This window comes from Nyctereutes procyonoides, unplaced genomic scaffold, assembly GCF_905146905.1.
Source record: "Nyctereutes procyonoides isolate TBG_1078 unplaced genomic scaffold, NYPRO_anot_genome, whole genome shotgun sequence".
In the NCBI taxonomy this organism is placed as follows: domain Eukaryota; kingdom Metazoa; phylum Chordata; class Mammalia; order Carnivora; family Canidae; genus Nyctereutes; species Nyctereutes procyonoides.
In genome coordinates, this window is record NW_026575125.1 from 51,298,698 (window position 1) to 51,312,175 (window position 13,478).

At 56.0% G+C, this 13,478-nt stretch overlaps 1 protein-coding gene across 1 annotated transcript; it reads right to left on the reverse strand.

The window, feature by feature from the left end:
• Positions 1-208: 208 nt before the first annotated feature.
• On the reverse strand, positions 209-13,084 carry EFNB1 (ephrin B1). The gene is made up of 5 exons (XM_055338605.1): positions 12,186-13,084; positions 3,402-3,679; positions 2,521-2,613; positions 2,187-2,315; positions 209-2,027 (listed from the first exon to the last, which is right to left on the reverse strand). The coding sequence occupies exons 1-5, from the start codon at positions 12,311-12,313 to the stop codon at positions 1,615-1,617; spliced, it is 1,041 nt and encodes a 346-aa protein (XP_055194580.1). The 5' UTR covers positions 12,314-13,084; the 3' UTR covers positions 209-1,614.
• Between the last annotated feature and the right edge of the window lie 394 nt (positions 13,085-13,478).

A 13,478-nucleotide genomic window follows, 5' to 3' on the forward strand; every position in this document is an offset into this window, starting at 1 on the left:
TGGTTTGAGTACAGGAAATCTCTCTCTCTCTCTCCCTCTCTCCCTCCCTCCCTCCCTCTCTCTCTCTCTCTCTCACACACACACACACACACACTCACACACACCTCATTCCCCAACATCATGACACCATTTTATACCCATTTCTCCATGTGGTTAATTTTTTTTTTTAGTTCTCATTTTTTCTAAGAAAAAAGCAACAGGAAAATAATTCAGAGTTTATACAAAACATCTTTACATTATTTTTTTCCAAAAAGACTAGTATTTACACAAATGGCAACAGAAACAAAAACAAAAAAACCCTCCCAACTGCCACCTGGAAGGGGCTGGCTGTTTTGCTCCCTCTCCCACCTGGCACTGGGGTGGGCAGCTGGCCAGGAGGCAGCGTGGAGGTGGATGGTGTAAGGCCCAGCTCCTTCCTTGGCCACTCTGGGAGTGCCTGCAAAGCTCACTCAAGTGGCAGTCTGTTAGCAGCCGTGCTGGCAAGGAGCCAGGGTCAAAGTGCACGGCGTGCTGGCCCAGCCCTGGGCAGCCTCTTCCTCTTTCCAAGTCCCAGCCTAAGATTGGAGGGGCCAGCAGAAGCTGGGTTGAGGGGGCACCCACCCGTGCTAGAGCCCAGAAAAGGAGCAGACCACCTGGCCTTATACCCGCTTAGGTCTCTGCCCTGGGCCTCTGTTTCCCCACCAGGCCAAGAGATGCCAAAGGTGAGGAGAGAATAGGGTGGGGAGGGGGAGGGGGAACTCCCAGCTCTGCAGGGCAAATAGCCACCTGGGCACCTCACCTCCCTCCACCCCCATGAGGTCATCTGCCTGCAGCAGCTCTCCTGTTCCCCAGGCAACAGCCAATTAAGACGCTAATTACCGTGAGAGTGAGGGAGGCAGGAGATGCCCAAGAACCCCACAAGGAAGAGATTTTTTTTTTGGTGGAAGGGTGGCAGCCAGTACCCCATTGCCAAGATCAGCTTTGTAGAAGGAGGGTCAGGAGGGTAGGGTGAGACGCTTTGCCCAGTGGTACTCTCGTCTTCCCTCATGGGCAAGAACAGCTCTGGCCTGCCACCCCTCTCCTAAATACCAAGGAGTTTATAAAAGAAATGCCATCCTATACTTCCTGGCTGGCCATGTCCCACCCCAGTTCCCTTAAACTGGGCTGGGCCAGGCTCAGAAAGCCTAAGGAGGGGCTGCCTTTTACATTTTTCTTTAAAAAACAGATGAAAATGAGTTGACAGCTACAAAATGAAGACAAAAACATTAAAAACAGTGATGATAGCGGACGAACAGTCCTGGGAAGTGGGGAGAGGGAATGGTGGGGGGCAGGGCCAGAGGGGCATTTTCCTACCCGCTGTCCATCAGCATCCAACCCTGCCCTCCAAGGGGCACCCCTGTAGAGCCCAGAGGCCTGGCCGGAGGGGGAAGGCACGAGAGCATGGGGGCCGGGGGCACAAGCGCCCCCCTCCGAAGCCCAGGGGGGCAGGGTGAAAGGGGGGATTATAAAAGCCAAGAAACTACAAAACTAAATACAAAGGTGGGCACAGCTGGTCAGGGAAGGGAGTGTGGGGGAGAAAGAAGAGGTGCAGTCCTGGCTGACTGTCCCTTGGGGTCCCGAGGCCGCCCTGGGCTCTCAGACTTTGTAGTAGATGTTCGCTGGGCTCTGCGGTGGCATCTCTTGGACGATGTAGACGGGGTGCCCGTAGTCCCCACTCACCTTCTCGTAGTGGGGGCAGTAGTTGTTCTCTGTAGTCCGTAAGGGGATGATGATGTCGCTGGGCTCTGTGCCTGCTGTGCCACTGCCCCCCTTGGGACTGGCCAGGGTACTGAGTGAGAGGGCAGGCGCCCGCTGCTGGGTGTGCTTCCGATGCCGCTTGCGCAGCTTTAGTAGCAGAACCGTCAGGAAGATGATGATGAGCAGGAAGATGACACAGCCAGCACCGACGGCAGCGAACAAAGCTACCTTGGAGTTGAAGAAGCTGTCAGGGTCCCCACTGCCACCTCCGCTCGTACCTGGGCCGCTCTTCTCTTCCTGGTTCACAGTCTCTGAGGAAGGAGACAGGAGGAGAGAAATGATCAGCCAGGGGTCCCTGGGGCACAAGGCCCATTTCACCCTGCGTCCTCTTCCGCCTTTCTTTAGAGACAGGGCCTGAAAAGGCAGCTAAGCAATGGCTTCTGCCCTCTGGCAGACACCTATACACTCACCGTGCTTGCCGTCAGAGTCACCCAGGGAGCCCTGGCCGCTGGGGGCCTGTGTGGCCGTCTTGATAGTGTTGTCCGCCTCCTTGCTGGGCCGGCTGGTGGTCAGCTGCTCAGGTGTCACAGCATTGGGGTCTGGGGGGTGGGGAGAGGTAAGGTGAGGGGAAAACCCCACTAGCATAGGTGCCTCAGTCGTCTAGCACAAGCCAACAGTGACCTGTATTATCAGACCTCAGACACTCTGACCCTATTGTCCCTCCCCTACTCCCAAACACACCCATACCCCACCAGGGATATCTGGTGCCAAGGCTTAATGGGAGCCCTTGCACTGGTCACTCACCTTGCCCCACCTTCATGACAATCTTCATGGTGCGTGTACGGCACACACCTCCCTCCCGGTTTTCCAGTCCTTCCAGGCTCCCATTAGATGTAGCTGTAGCAAGAGGCCAGAGAAGTCAGGAGGAGAGAAAAGTCTGTCCACACTACCTAGAAATCCGAGTGCTGTCTCAGCCCGGAAGAACAGAACCTGGAGTGGGGGGGAGTGATGAGGAGACCCCACCCACCTGTGAACTTCTGCTTATCTTCCTCGTGCTGGGAAGAGTAGCTAGCCAGGCCCAGCCCGCGTCAGAAACCAGCGCTTCGCCCAAGGGTGCTGCTCCTCTATCGTGACCAGGCCTTTACCCTTTTTTCTCAGTGGACACTAAGGTATCTTCTCATTGGGCGATGTTGCTTAGAGGCAAAACCATTAGAACTGGAATCATGGGGGAGGCTTCTATACAGACTGGAAGGAATCCAGTCAGGTGAACTGAGCTGGAGTCCCAATGGCTGGAGTTCCTAACTCCCTGAGTGACATAGGGCAAGAGGCTCCTTTGCCTCTTGGGGTCAGTCTCCCAGGAAGAGAAAGGCTGAATAGCCAGCCAATCCCAAGGGGTTCTCTGCCAACTCTGCCATTCTCAAGATTAGACCTTAAGTAAGCCAAGAAAATGAGAAAGGGCACTGGGAATTGGAGTCTTTTCCCACCCACCTCCTAGAGCCAAGGTTAGCTGACAGCCATCCCCTGGTGAATGTTAGGGCCAGAATTCTAAAGCCAGGCTGGAAGGAGAGCATGCCAGGTTTTAGAGGGGACCAGACCAGGATAGGCCGTGTGCTGACTCACTGCACTACCTAGAAGCTCCTACTGCTACAAGGTAAGAAAGAACCATATGATGGGAAGGGACTCACAGGTAATGTAGTAATCATGGTGCTTCTTAAACTCCAGGCCCATGTAGTTGGGGCTGAACTCTTGGAACTTAATGGTGAAGCGGATTTCCTGCTCTGGCCTATTGCAGGTGACTAGCACGTTGGGGTCAAGCACAGTGCTGCAAGCAGCTGCCTGCTCAGGCCGCACCAGGTACAGCTTGTAGTACTCGTAGGGCCGCCCTGCTTCTGCTCGGGGGCAGATGATGTCCAGCTTGTCTCCAATCTTTGGGTAGATCACCAGGCCCTTCCCACTCAGGAACCTGCCCAGAAGGGAAGACATGGTCAGCCTCAGGGTCAGGGGTCCTGAGCCATCTCCCGAATCAGGGGCACAAGCGATGAGGGCCAGGCTGAGCCTACTGGATGGAGATGGTAAAAATAGGCATTCTGTCCTTCCGTCATCTTCAGGCTGGGGGTGATGAGAGAGAATCACACTGCCAGGAAGGTGTGGAAGGGGTGGCCCATGGGCAAGGCTGCCAGGCTTTGACTGCTTGGCAGGGTGGGGCAATGCCTAGCTGGGGGAGCCCTTTGTCCTAATGTGGCATTTCCACAGGGGGGTGATGTGGCCCCCTGCCTGGAGGTGGCAGCCCTGTCCTCTTCCCGCCCCCATCACACTCACATTCCTTCAGAGCCACTGCTACCATCTCCCCAGCACATATATGTGTGTGTGCACACATGTGCATGCACACATGCACGCACACACACACCCATATGCACACAAGCCCACACATGCCTTAGCCACCACCCTGTGTCTCCCAGACAACAACTGGGGGAGCTCAACCTGTCTAGGACCCATGCTTTCTCTCCCATCCTTGCTAATCTTGGGCATGATGGAAAGATAGGAATAGGCATCACCTGGAACCAAGGGGTAATGGGTACAGTCTCTGGCCAGGTATGACTCCTCCACACAGCTCTCCCCTCCACTCCCCACAGCCCAACATCTTATAGGGGGACCCATCTAACCCCCAGAATGCAAGAACCTGAGTCCTCAGACTTGATCAGTCTCAGTCCTAAAAAGAACAGAGGGAGGGGAGACGGGACTCAAGCATGGACAATAGATCACGTAATATAGGGCCCCAGGAAGCTCACACATCTGTGTTCCAATCCCCCCACCTCCACACTGCCTCTGTTCCAGATCCTGAGAGAGATGGACAAATGCCTCCTGATCCAGGTTCATCTTCCAATCTTGAAGGCCAGGCATAGGGAATAGCAGGGGGAGGGCAGCCACTGAAGCCCACCTAGCCATATCACTCCATCCTTGCCTAAGCACACAGTAAAACAGTGGTGCTATCTTGGCCATTTCTGAGCCTGGGCAGGTTGAAGCTTGGAGCAAGGCAATAACATACAGGAAGAAGAAAGCAGACAGACTTTGGAATCAGATCCAGCCCTTCCTAGCTCCGCAACACTGGATGAGCTACCCAATCTCCCTGAGTTTCAGCTTCCTCACTTATACACTGGCAGTGGTAAGAGCCCCATGCCCCTAGGACTCTGGAGGGGGAACAATGGTGCATGCAGCGTGCCTAGCACAGAGTAGGTACTCAACATGTTTGACTCCTGCTTAGAAACAGCCTGGTCTACCAAGAGGCAAGAGGCCAGATACTAACAGCAAGTACATAATGAGTCCAGTCTTGGGGTTTTCTGGTGGGGTGGGGGAGGCAGGGGGAAGAGGAAGAGAAGTTATGGTCCCATCCTCAAGGATTTTACTGTCTGCTGTGGTGTCAGAAAAGTAAAAATGGCGCACGCTTTAGCAATAGAAAGTACCAGGCTAGGCCATCTGCAGGTTATGCGGGAGGATAGTGGTTCAAACCACAAAGGCTGGAGGCAGTGAGAGGAATGGTCAGAGATGGTTCCTCAGAAGGAATGGAATAAAGTGGGTCCTGGGTGAGGAATAAGATGTTAACACAGAGTGGACAAGAGTGGCTGGAACACTACCCCCAGGCCAGTGACTGATCCCACTGTTGGTAGAGAGAAGCAGACAAAGAGGTGGAAAAGTTCAGCTAGGGCCAGACTGAAGGCCTTGAGGGTCACAACAAGCAGTGTGGGTTTCATCCCGCTGGAGACAGACCTTCTGGCAAAGACAATGATGGGTTGAAAGAGCAGGGCTTCAAGAGAACAAAGATGACAGGAGAAGAGCATGGCTCTACTTCCTGGGGGCCCATTGGCACAGGAGGGACTACAAGGCACATGGACCTACTGGGAGCTCAGTGCCCTCACTCATGGGAGGCAAATGATACATCAGGAGGTGAGTCTAGACCAAGCCAATGAAGAAAGGCAGCCCTCCCTCTATGTTTAATGAGGCTTCAACAAGCTGGGGCCTGCCACCTTGCTATACAGAAGGATAAAAACCACAAGAAGGTCTTTCCTTCAGTACCTAGCTTTAGTGCGCTCCAGAGGTCCAGAAAGGAGGCAGGCATGGGATAAAGGCCCTTACAAACATTTGAGAGGGAACACCATCAGCCTACGCACCACAAAAAACTGAGAAGTTTCACCAAATAGTTCCCAAGGCATTTGTTTTTTTCATTTTCCAATCCTCACACTGGTTCCACCCAGACACCAGGATCAGATAACTTCTAACTTCTTGAGAGCCAGAGGAGCCTTTCAGATCCACTCAGTCCAGGCTCCTCATGTGAGGCAGTGAGTGATCAGACGAATGCTCCTATTGAAGAGAAGTGCTCAAAGCCAACCAGAGGAGGCTATCCTCATCCAGGATGTTAATCCCTAGGGGTCTAAGAAGACCTAAGGCATTGGCTGAATCCTTGTATAGCTGTCAACAAGACCCTACATGGAAGTGACAGCAGGTACACAGAGGGCTTGCAAAGGGGTACAGGCCAGCTCACTTTTCTCAACACTTGGCCCTGGCTTTCTCACCAGGGAGTGTTAGCTGTTCTGAGCACATCTATGGCCACTCTGGCCCTGGAGCTCTGCAACTGTAACACAGGGCTTTCAGCTACTTGGGGTTCTACCTTGAATCCAGAGACGTTGAGGAAACAGATGTTTATATAGTGTATGGAGGAGGAGGAAGAAAGAGGACTATTGCCCCTAACACCCCTCAGACTCTCTTCAACCTCAGCGATGGCTTCATAAATATTCATAAGGTCATTTGCATAGCAGCTGGCAGAGGGGAAACTCACCTTCCCCTAAAGTGCAGAAGGGAGAGGAGCCTGATGAGACCTGCCTTCCCTGACCCTGATCCCCCATAATGGTGCCTTCTCAGCATTTTCTCCAACACCAGGAAAACTGCTTCTTGGCCTGTGAGAAGCCCAGGAAAGGGGCAAGGGGACCTAATGGGTGGGTATATAGCCAGTGAGAGCACAGCCTGAAACCAGGTACAACACCAGTCATACCTTACAGAAGGGTGGGGGACCCTGCAGGTTTCCCTTAATACATATCAGGTTAGGAGTAGGGACAACTGAGGAGAAGGGAGAGATTGTCCCCAAGTTAAAACTCTTTATACCCTATTTCTCAAAAACTACTACTCCCCCCATTATCTAGCCAAGCTTTCTTGCCTGGGGCCACCCCCAAACAAAGCCCTTTTCTGGAAAATAAGGGGATTGACAAGGCCCAGCAGGAAGCCTGAAGCAGGTCGCCATGGTAACCCCTGAGGCCTTCCCTCCTTAGCTTCTGATAGCCCCGGGACCCCAGAGAGCCACCCCAGGGAGTAAAGAGACTTGGGGGAGGCAGCCTAAGCATTCCACCTCCTGTCTTATGGCCTACCTCTTCCCTTCCACCCTAGCCCAAGTCTCTCTCTCAGCCTTTCTACTGAGACAAGAAATGCGGCCATGACTGCTAATAAAAACCTCTGTATGTGAGGAGCCTGAAGGGTCTGGGGCAGTAGCCCGGTCAGAGGCTTACCGCCCTCCTGCTTCTTTTGTCCAGCTGAGCCCCTCTCTACCCAAACACATACAGTCTGCAATGGGCCCAGCCTGCAGCTGTGGGGGTCACCTCCAGAAAGGTGCCCATGTTCTACGAGGCCCACACTCCCTCCCCTTTCACCCTTCCCACAGGCTCTAGGAACCTGTGGTCAGAGGGTGGCTGAAGGGAGAGCCTGGTCCCAGGTCACGCCAGTCCAAGTTTGGTAAAAGACTCTAGCCGAGCCATGGCCTTGATTCAGTGACCCCAGCAGCACTGCGCCTGCACCTGCAGAGTGGCAGGACAAGTAAAAGACGGACCCCCAAGCCAGAGCTCAAGTCTGCTCTCATCCCAGCAAGGGTGGGGAGCCCCCAAATTAAAGGCTCCTCTTTCATTCCCCCAGCTCCACCCAGGCCCCCGAGGCGGCAGGAGCAGGCCTGGCGTGTCCCAGCAGTGCCCGCCCAGGCGTGGGTGGGCAGGAACAGTGGCTGGGTCCTGGCACACACAGCACTGTCAGAGGCAGGGAAGCCAGGAGAGTCCCAGAGGAAGTCACCCTCCCCACCTACACTGCACTATGTCCTCCCCTCTGCCCCATCAGGCTAATACTTGGGTCCATTGGGGGGTGGGGACTTAACATCCCTTTCCTTGTTTGCTTTCTGTGGGATCCCTGAGAGGGAGTGAGATTCTTGGCCCAGAGAGGAACCAAAGGTGCTGTTCAGAGCCCAGGAGAGAGAGTGCCAGGCAGTGAGCTGACTGTCTCTAGTTCAGATCATCCAAGGAGGCTGCCTGCCCTCAGAGGCAGACCTAGCAAAATCAAATGAGGAAGCCAGAGTACCACTCATCCCACGCAGGTAGGGCCTGAGTCACAAGGACAGATGCACACACACCTGTGAGGTAAGAGGGGAACCCAGGGGCAGGGAGCTGGCACCTCTTTTCCAAACCCCACCTTGAATTCCTATCTCTCTTAGATTCCAAGGTAGCAGGATGGCATGGAAAAAATGGTACACGGCAAGCTCTACCCCCTATGTGCTGAGTTTAGACAAGTTGCTTTCTGTCTTCTACGCCCAGGCCTTCTAATCTGGAAATGGGGGCAATTTGCACTCCCGAGGGCTGTTGGGAACAACCAATGAACTTACACAGGAGGATGCTTTGGAAGTAGCAAGGTGCCACCTGACTGTTGTTGGTTAGCCTACCAAACAGTACCATTTAGAAGTAAGAAGCTACAGGAGCTTCTGATCCTGGCTGCTAGCACCCCCACCCAAATGACCACCATGAAAACACACACAGGAGAGGCTTCTACGGTTCCCAGGGCCAGGAGTCCAGAATGTGGCTGGTGAGCATCCCCCCACCTCACCTCCCCTAATGATCACAGAGTGGACCCTCCCACAAACCTGGTGTTCTCATGGCAACCAGCAGCTCCTGGCTGGCCTACCCCTTCCAAGGTCCCAATCCCAGAAAATGGTGGTATCCAGGGCCTTACCCATCCCTATCCACCTGAGCTGATGAGGCAGTGGAGAGCCTGAAGAGACACAGGGAGTCCTTGAGTTAGCCCCCACCCCAGCCTCACAGGCCCTTCTTGCCCTGGCCTGGCTGCCTGGGGTGGGGGTGGAGAGGGAGGGGAACCGGAAACTTTAGGAGCTGCTGGGTTCCTATCACTCTCAAGCCCCCACCTGTGGCCAATCAGCCACAGAGTAGAAGAGGTCAGGTCCCTAGCTGCCCCAGAAAAGGGCCCCCAGAGCTGGCCTCCCCAGGACTGTGAGTTGGAACAGCTGTGAGGGGGCTGGGGCCAACATTTTGGCTTGTAGCAGACAAGCCTGGGTTGGGGTCTGCAGCTGCCCCCACCCATGCTGGATGGAGTCAAGGGTCTGGACACCAAACTGAACCCCCCACCCCCACCCCCTTATAGGGAAGGTGTAATGTGATCTCCGGCACATTCCCACTCCCTGGAGGTGGGGGAACCTGAGTGGGGGGCAGGAAGGGGTCAGAATGGGACTGAGAGACTGAACTGCAGCAGCTGGACTTGGCTGAGGACTCAAGTGTGAGGCCTGCCGGCTGCCCCAAGCTCTCAGTGGAAGAGGCTGGGGGAGGGGGCCGCTCCGGGACCTTCCATCAAAGTCCCCAACCCACCCAAGCATGTGCATACACTCCAGTTTTTCCCAACCTGTAGTGGGACTCAACCTGCTTCCCCACCCAGTACTCATCAGGCAAATCTGACAAGAGGGGCCAAGGAGGCAGAAGCTTTTGCCACACAGTGACCTCCATGCTGAAAGACCCCAGCACCAATTTGGGGAAAGAGCCTGGAAGTCTTAAGCTAGCCCTTCCGGATCCCCTCTCCCCATCAGGGCTAGGGCTGCAAGCACCCTAGAACCTGGAAACATACCCCCAGCCCCACCACTTCTTTATTTTGATTTTTTCCCCAAGAAGGAAGCAATTAAGCAAGGTTTATAGGCACTGGGAGATTCGGGAGGGGGGGGTGTAGTGCCAGCTTCTGACAAGGCTGAGGAAAGAGACCAAAAAGCAGAGAGGAAGAGGGGAGGGACGAGAAAAATAAGCCTGTGAGGGAGAGCATGGGCATGTGCGAGAAACAAAAGGACTTGAGCAAAAGAGGCAGAGAGTGACTAAGTGAGAGGGAGTGTGAAAAAGAGGGAGAGCAGATGAACCTAGCTGGAGAGGGAAGGTGAGCACAGCTAGAAGAGGGTGTGAGAGGGCGAGCAGACACCACAGACTGGACTGGAGAGGAAGAACTCTGCCAGGAGGCAAAGAGGAGAAAGGCAGGGAGAGACTGTTTATTTGAAAGGCTGTGGCAGCCTGAGGGTTGGGTGCTGTGGTAAAGGCAGCCCCCAGAGCTCCAGTGAAGCTGAGGACAGTGCCTCCCTCCTGGCCTCCTTGCCCACCCCCCCATGCGCCAACACACACAGACCCTGGGGCATGGATGGAACTGGGGAGGTTGTATGCTGGGACACCAGGATCAGTCCTCCACTATTCTCAGGATCTGTTCAATTACAGGATGGAATTTGTGCAGGTCCTACTGAGTCCTCAGCCACCAGCACCCCTGTGCCCCCAGATGCCTGCCCTCAGCCTGAAGTGGACGGTGAGGTGGGTAGAACCCAAAAACCTATAAACTGGTCCAGAGCACTTAAGGCTCAAGACACAAAATGGGAGAAGCTCAGAGAGATGTTATTTCTCCCAGCACCTCCCCCCAACTCTGCAGGAGGGCTCCTTTCCAGCTGCGGAGCTGCCTGCTATCTCTGGTTAGAGACCCAAGAGAGCAATTAGGTCACTCCCATGAGCCCCTATAATGGGCTACCCCAGGCGAATTTCAGCTATCCTGGCTCAAGAGAGAGCATTTCCAGCCTCTACATCCCCTGTAAGCAGGGGAGGAACAACCTTTCCCCTTGGGTTAAGCAGTTCAGGGCCCCCAGACTATCAACTCCCTGCTGTTAGAAGAGAGCTGTGATCCGTTTGGCTTCTGGGTGGGGGAGAAATTCTTGTCAATCCCTTTCCTTGTACCCTTTCTGGAACCCTCAACACTGACCTTGTTTTAGCCATCCCACAAACCCATAAATAGGACCCTATCTTAACCCAAGGAGAATAGAACTAGAGACGCTGCCATCTCCCACTCCAAGGCTCAGAGGAGCACTGTCCCTGGAACCTAAGAGGCCAAGGCAGGCAGGAGCCCAGGAAGTTAGCCCAGGAGCCCAGGAGACTGAACAGAAAGAGATCCCAGATACAAAAATCAGAGCACAGAGGGCAGGCCAAAGCCCCCCAGTTTTCCACTAAGTAGGGTATTCACACATTGCCAGGATCTCCACAAAACAGGAAGAGCAATCTTGACCCTGGATTCCAACCCCAGTGCCGAATGCCAAAAGAGTAAAAGGTCCATGGGTCACTTCACAGCCCCAACGACTCTTCACCTTTTCACGAATAGCCCAGAAACCACTGAGCCACCGCCCTAAAAGGTGTGTGTGTTGTTTGGGGGTGAGGGGAATTGTGAAGGCGAAGGAGGAGGAAGAAAAGAAAAGATCTCCTTTACATAGCTACATCCCCAGCCCCTTGGGAAAAGCTATGCATAGCTCCCCAATCTGAGGGACATAGGGTGGGGGGCCACCAGACCCGCCTGGGCAGGAATCCTTGGACACCCACCCACCTCCGTCACTAGCTCGCCAGCTCGGACGCCACTCTCTGCCTGGGCTGGCCCTCGAAGCTCTGCCGCTGCTCCACTGGACCCCCGACAGGCGCTGGATCGAACCCCCCCCCCAACAAATCCCCCTTCCACTCCGCCCCTCTCCACCCGCCGCCTTTGTGAGCCTGGGAGCGACGCCCGCCTTTCCATGGCCCCGGCGGGGAGAAAAGAGCGGCTAGAAGAGACGGCAAAGCGAAAAGCTAGGGAGGCAAAGAGGGAAGAAAGAGAAATGAAAATGGGAGAAGCCCGAATGGGGATACAGGCGCTGCCACCCTCCCCAAGCGCAGAGTCCCTTCACAGCTAAACAAACGTGAAACCTGCGTTCCGGTCTCGTCCCCCACCCATATCAAGCTCGCCCCTCGAGCGGCTCTCAGAGAAAACCGCCACGTTCCCAGGGGCCCCATAGGGGAATGCGTTCTCTCTCCCACCCAGCTCTCGGGTGCGCCCTCGAGCGCCTGGACTCCCAGCTCCGCCCGGCGCGACCGTCCCGACTTGATCCGGGACATGCGGAGGACAGGGTGGGGAAGCCAAGGGGTCGCAACCCAGCCGAATGCCCCCACCCCACCCTGCCGCACCCTGCCCCGCCCGCCCGCAGGAAAACACACTCGAAAACGCCAGAGACAAAATGGGGCGCAGCTCCTCTTTGGAACACCTCCCCACACGCACTCGGGGGCGCGTGGCCTTACCCAGCAGGACTGCCTCCCACCCCCAGGGACTAGAGCCAATAAGTTACTCACTTGGGGTTGAGCGAGCTCCAGGACACGGGTTCCAGGTTCTTGGCCAGCGGCGTGGCGAGCCGGCACAGTGCCAACACGACCATCGCCACAAGCCACTTGCTGAGCCAACGCTGCCCAGGCCGGGCCATCTTCCCGGGAGCAGGCTGCACTTAGAATCCCGTGGCGCCTCCTCAGCAAAGTGGCCTCGCCTTCCTGTGCTGCGCTGCGCTCAGGACCGCTCAGGCGCCCATCCTCCGCTGTCGCCGGCCTTGAAGTGCTCCCCTCCCGCCGGCTCCGATGTCGCTCTTCTCTGCCCGGCGGGCCAAGAGGACTCACTGGGCAGCCGTCCCCAACCCGGGCATGGGCCGTGGTCTCCGAGGGTTGGCTCCCCTGGTCTCTCCGCCGCACGAGGCGCGACGGGGGCTCTGCGCCCCCGGGTGATCCGGCCCAATTCTGCTTGGCTCCCCGAGACTGTTCGGGACTCCGTGCCCCCTCCTTGACTGGGTCTCCCCGCCGAGGACTCGGACGCCTCGACCGTCCCAGGATCGATGCCCCTCGGAAGAAGTGGCAGTCTCCCCACAACGCAAGCTCAGTCCGGCGGCCCCCGGCTGGGTCGCCCTGTCACGGTCTCCGTTCCTCCAGGCCACACTGGGACTCTGGGCTGCGAGCCCCCCTACAGCTTCTACTTCAGCGGGGGCCCCGTTTACCGTACTTAGAAGAGCGAGAAGACGCAACCAAGAGAGCTAGTCCCATCAGTTTATGCTTCTGAAGCCTCGGCCGGGTAGCCCCTCAGCCCCGTCGCCGAGTCCCAGCTCCCCAGCGATTGCGCCCGAAGGTCCAGTGCGAGCCAGTGCGAGCCTCACACACCTCCCACTGCTGTCCAGCGCGCATAGACTCCGTCGGCTGCCGCTGAGCTGTCTACTCCCCTGCTCAGGCGAACGCAAGGCCAACCCTACTCCTCTTAGCCAATAGTAAGCTCCGTCTCGGGGTCCTTGTCCCATGCCACGCCCCCGAACAGGAAGGAGGCGGGGCTTCTGGGAGCTCTTAAGGACGCCGTGCTCTAGATGGCACCAATCTGAGAGTGCGGCTCCTGCGGTTAGGGCTGGGTCGGGTTTAGTCCTGTTCCCAGAGCGCTCAGCCCGTGGGAAGTTGGCGTTCTTCTAGGGCTGTCGGCCTGCTCTCCTGCTCTCCTCCCGCGTGCCTAGTCAACACTCTGGCCCACTGACCTGGGACAGACAGGCTTTGTCACAAGTATCCCAGGAAACTACTCCCATTCTCTTTACACAGGAGCCCTGAAGTCCTCCTCTATGCCCA

What these genes read in the sequence shown, in the direction of transcription:
- EFNB1 (XM_055338605.1), bottom strand. Translation starts at nt 12,313, where the DNA reads ATGGCCCGGCCTGGGCAGCGTTGGCTCAGCAAGTGGCTTGTGGCGATG. An exon ending in TGGAGCTCGCTCAACCCCAA is followed by an intron (nt 3,680 to 12,185) that starts GTGAGTAACTTA and finishes CCTTCTGGGCAG; the next exon opens with GTTCCTGAGTGGGAAGGGCC. An exon ending in CCATGATTACTACATTACCT is followed by an intron (nt 2,614 to 3,401) that starts GTGAGTCCCTTC and finishes CTCTTGCTACAG; the next exon opens with CTACATCTAATGGGAGCCTG.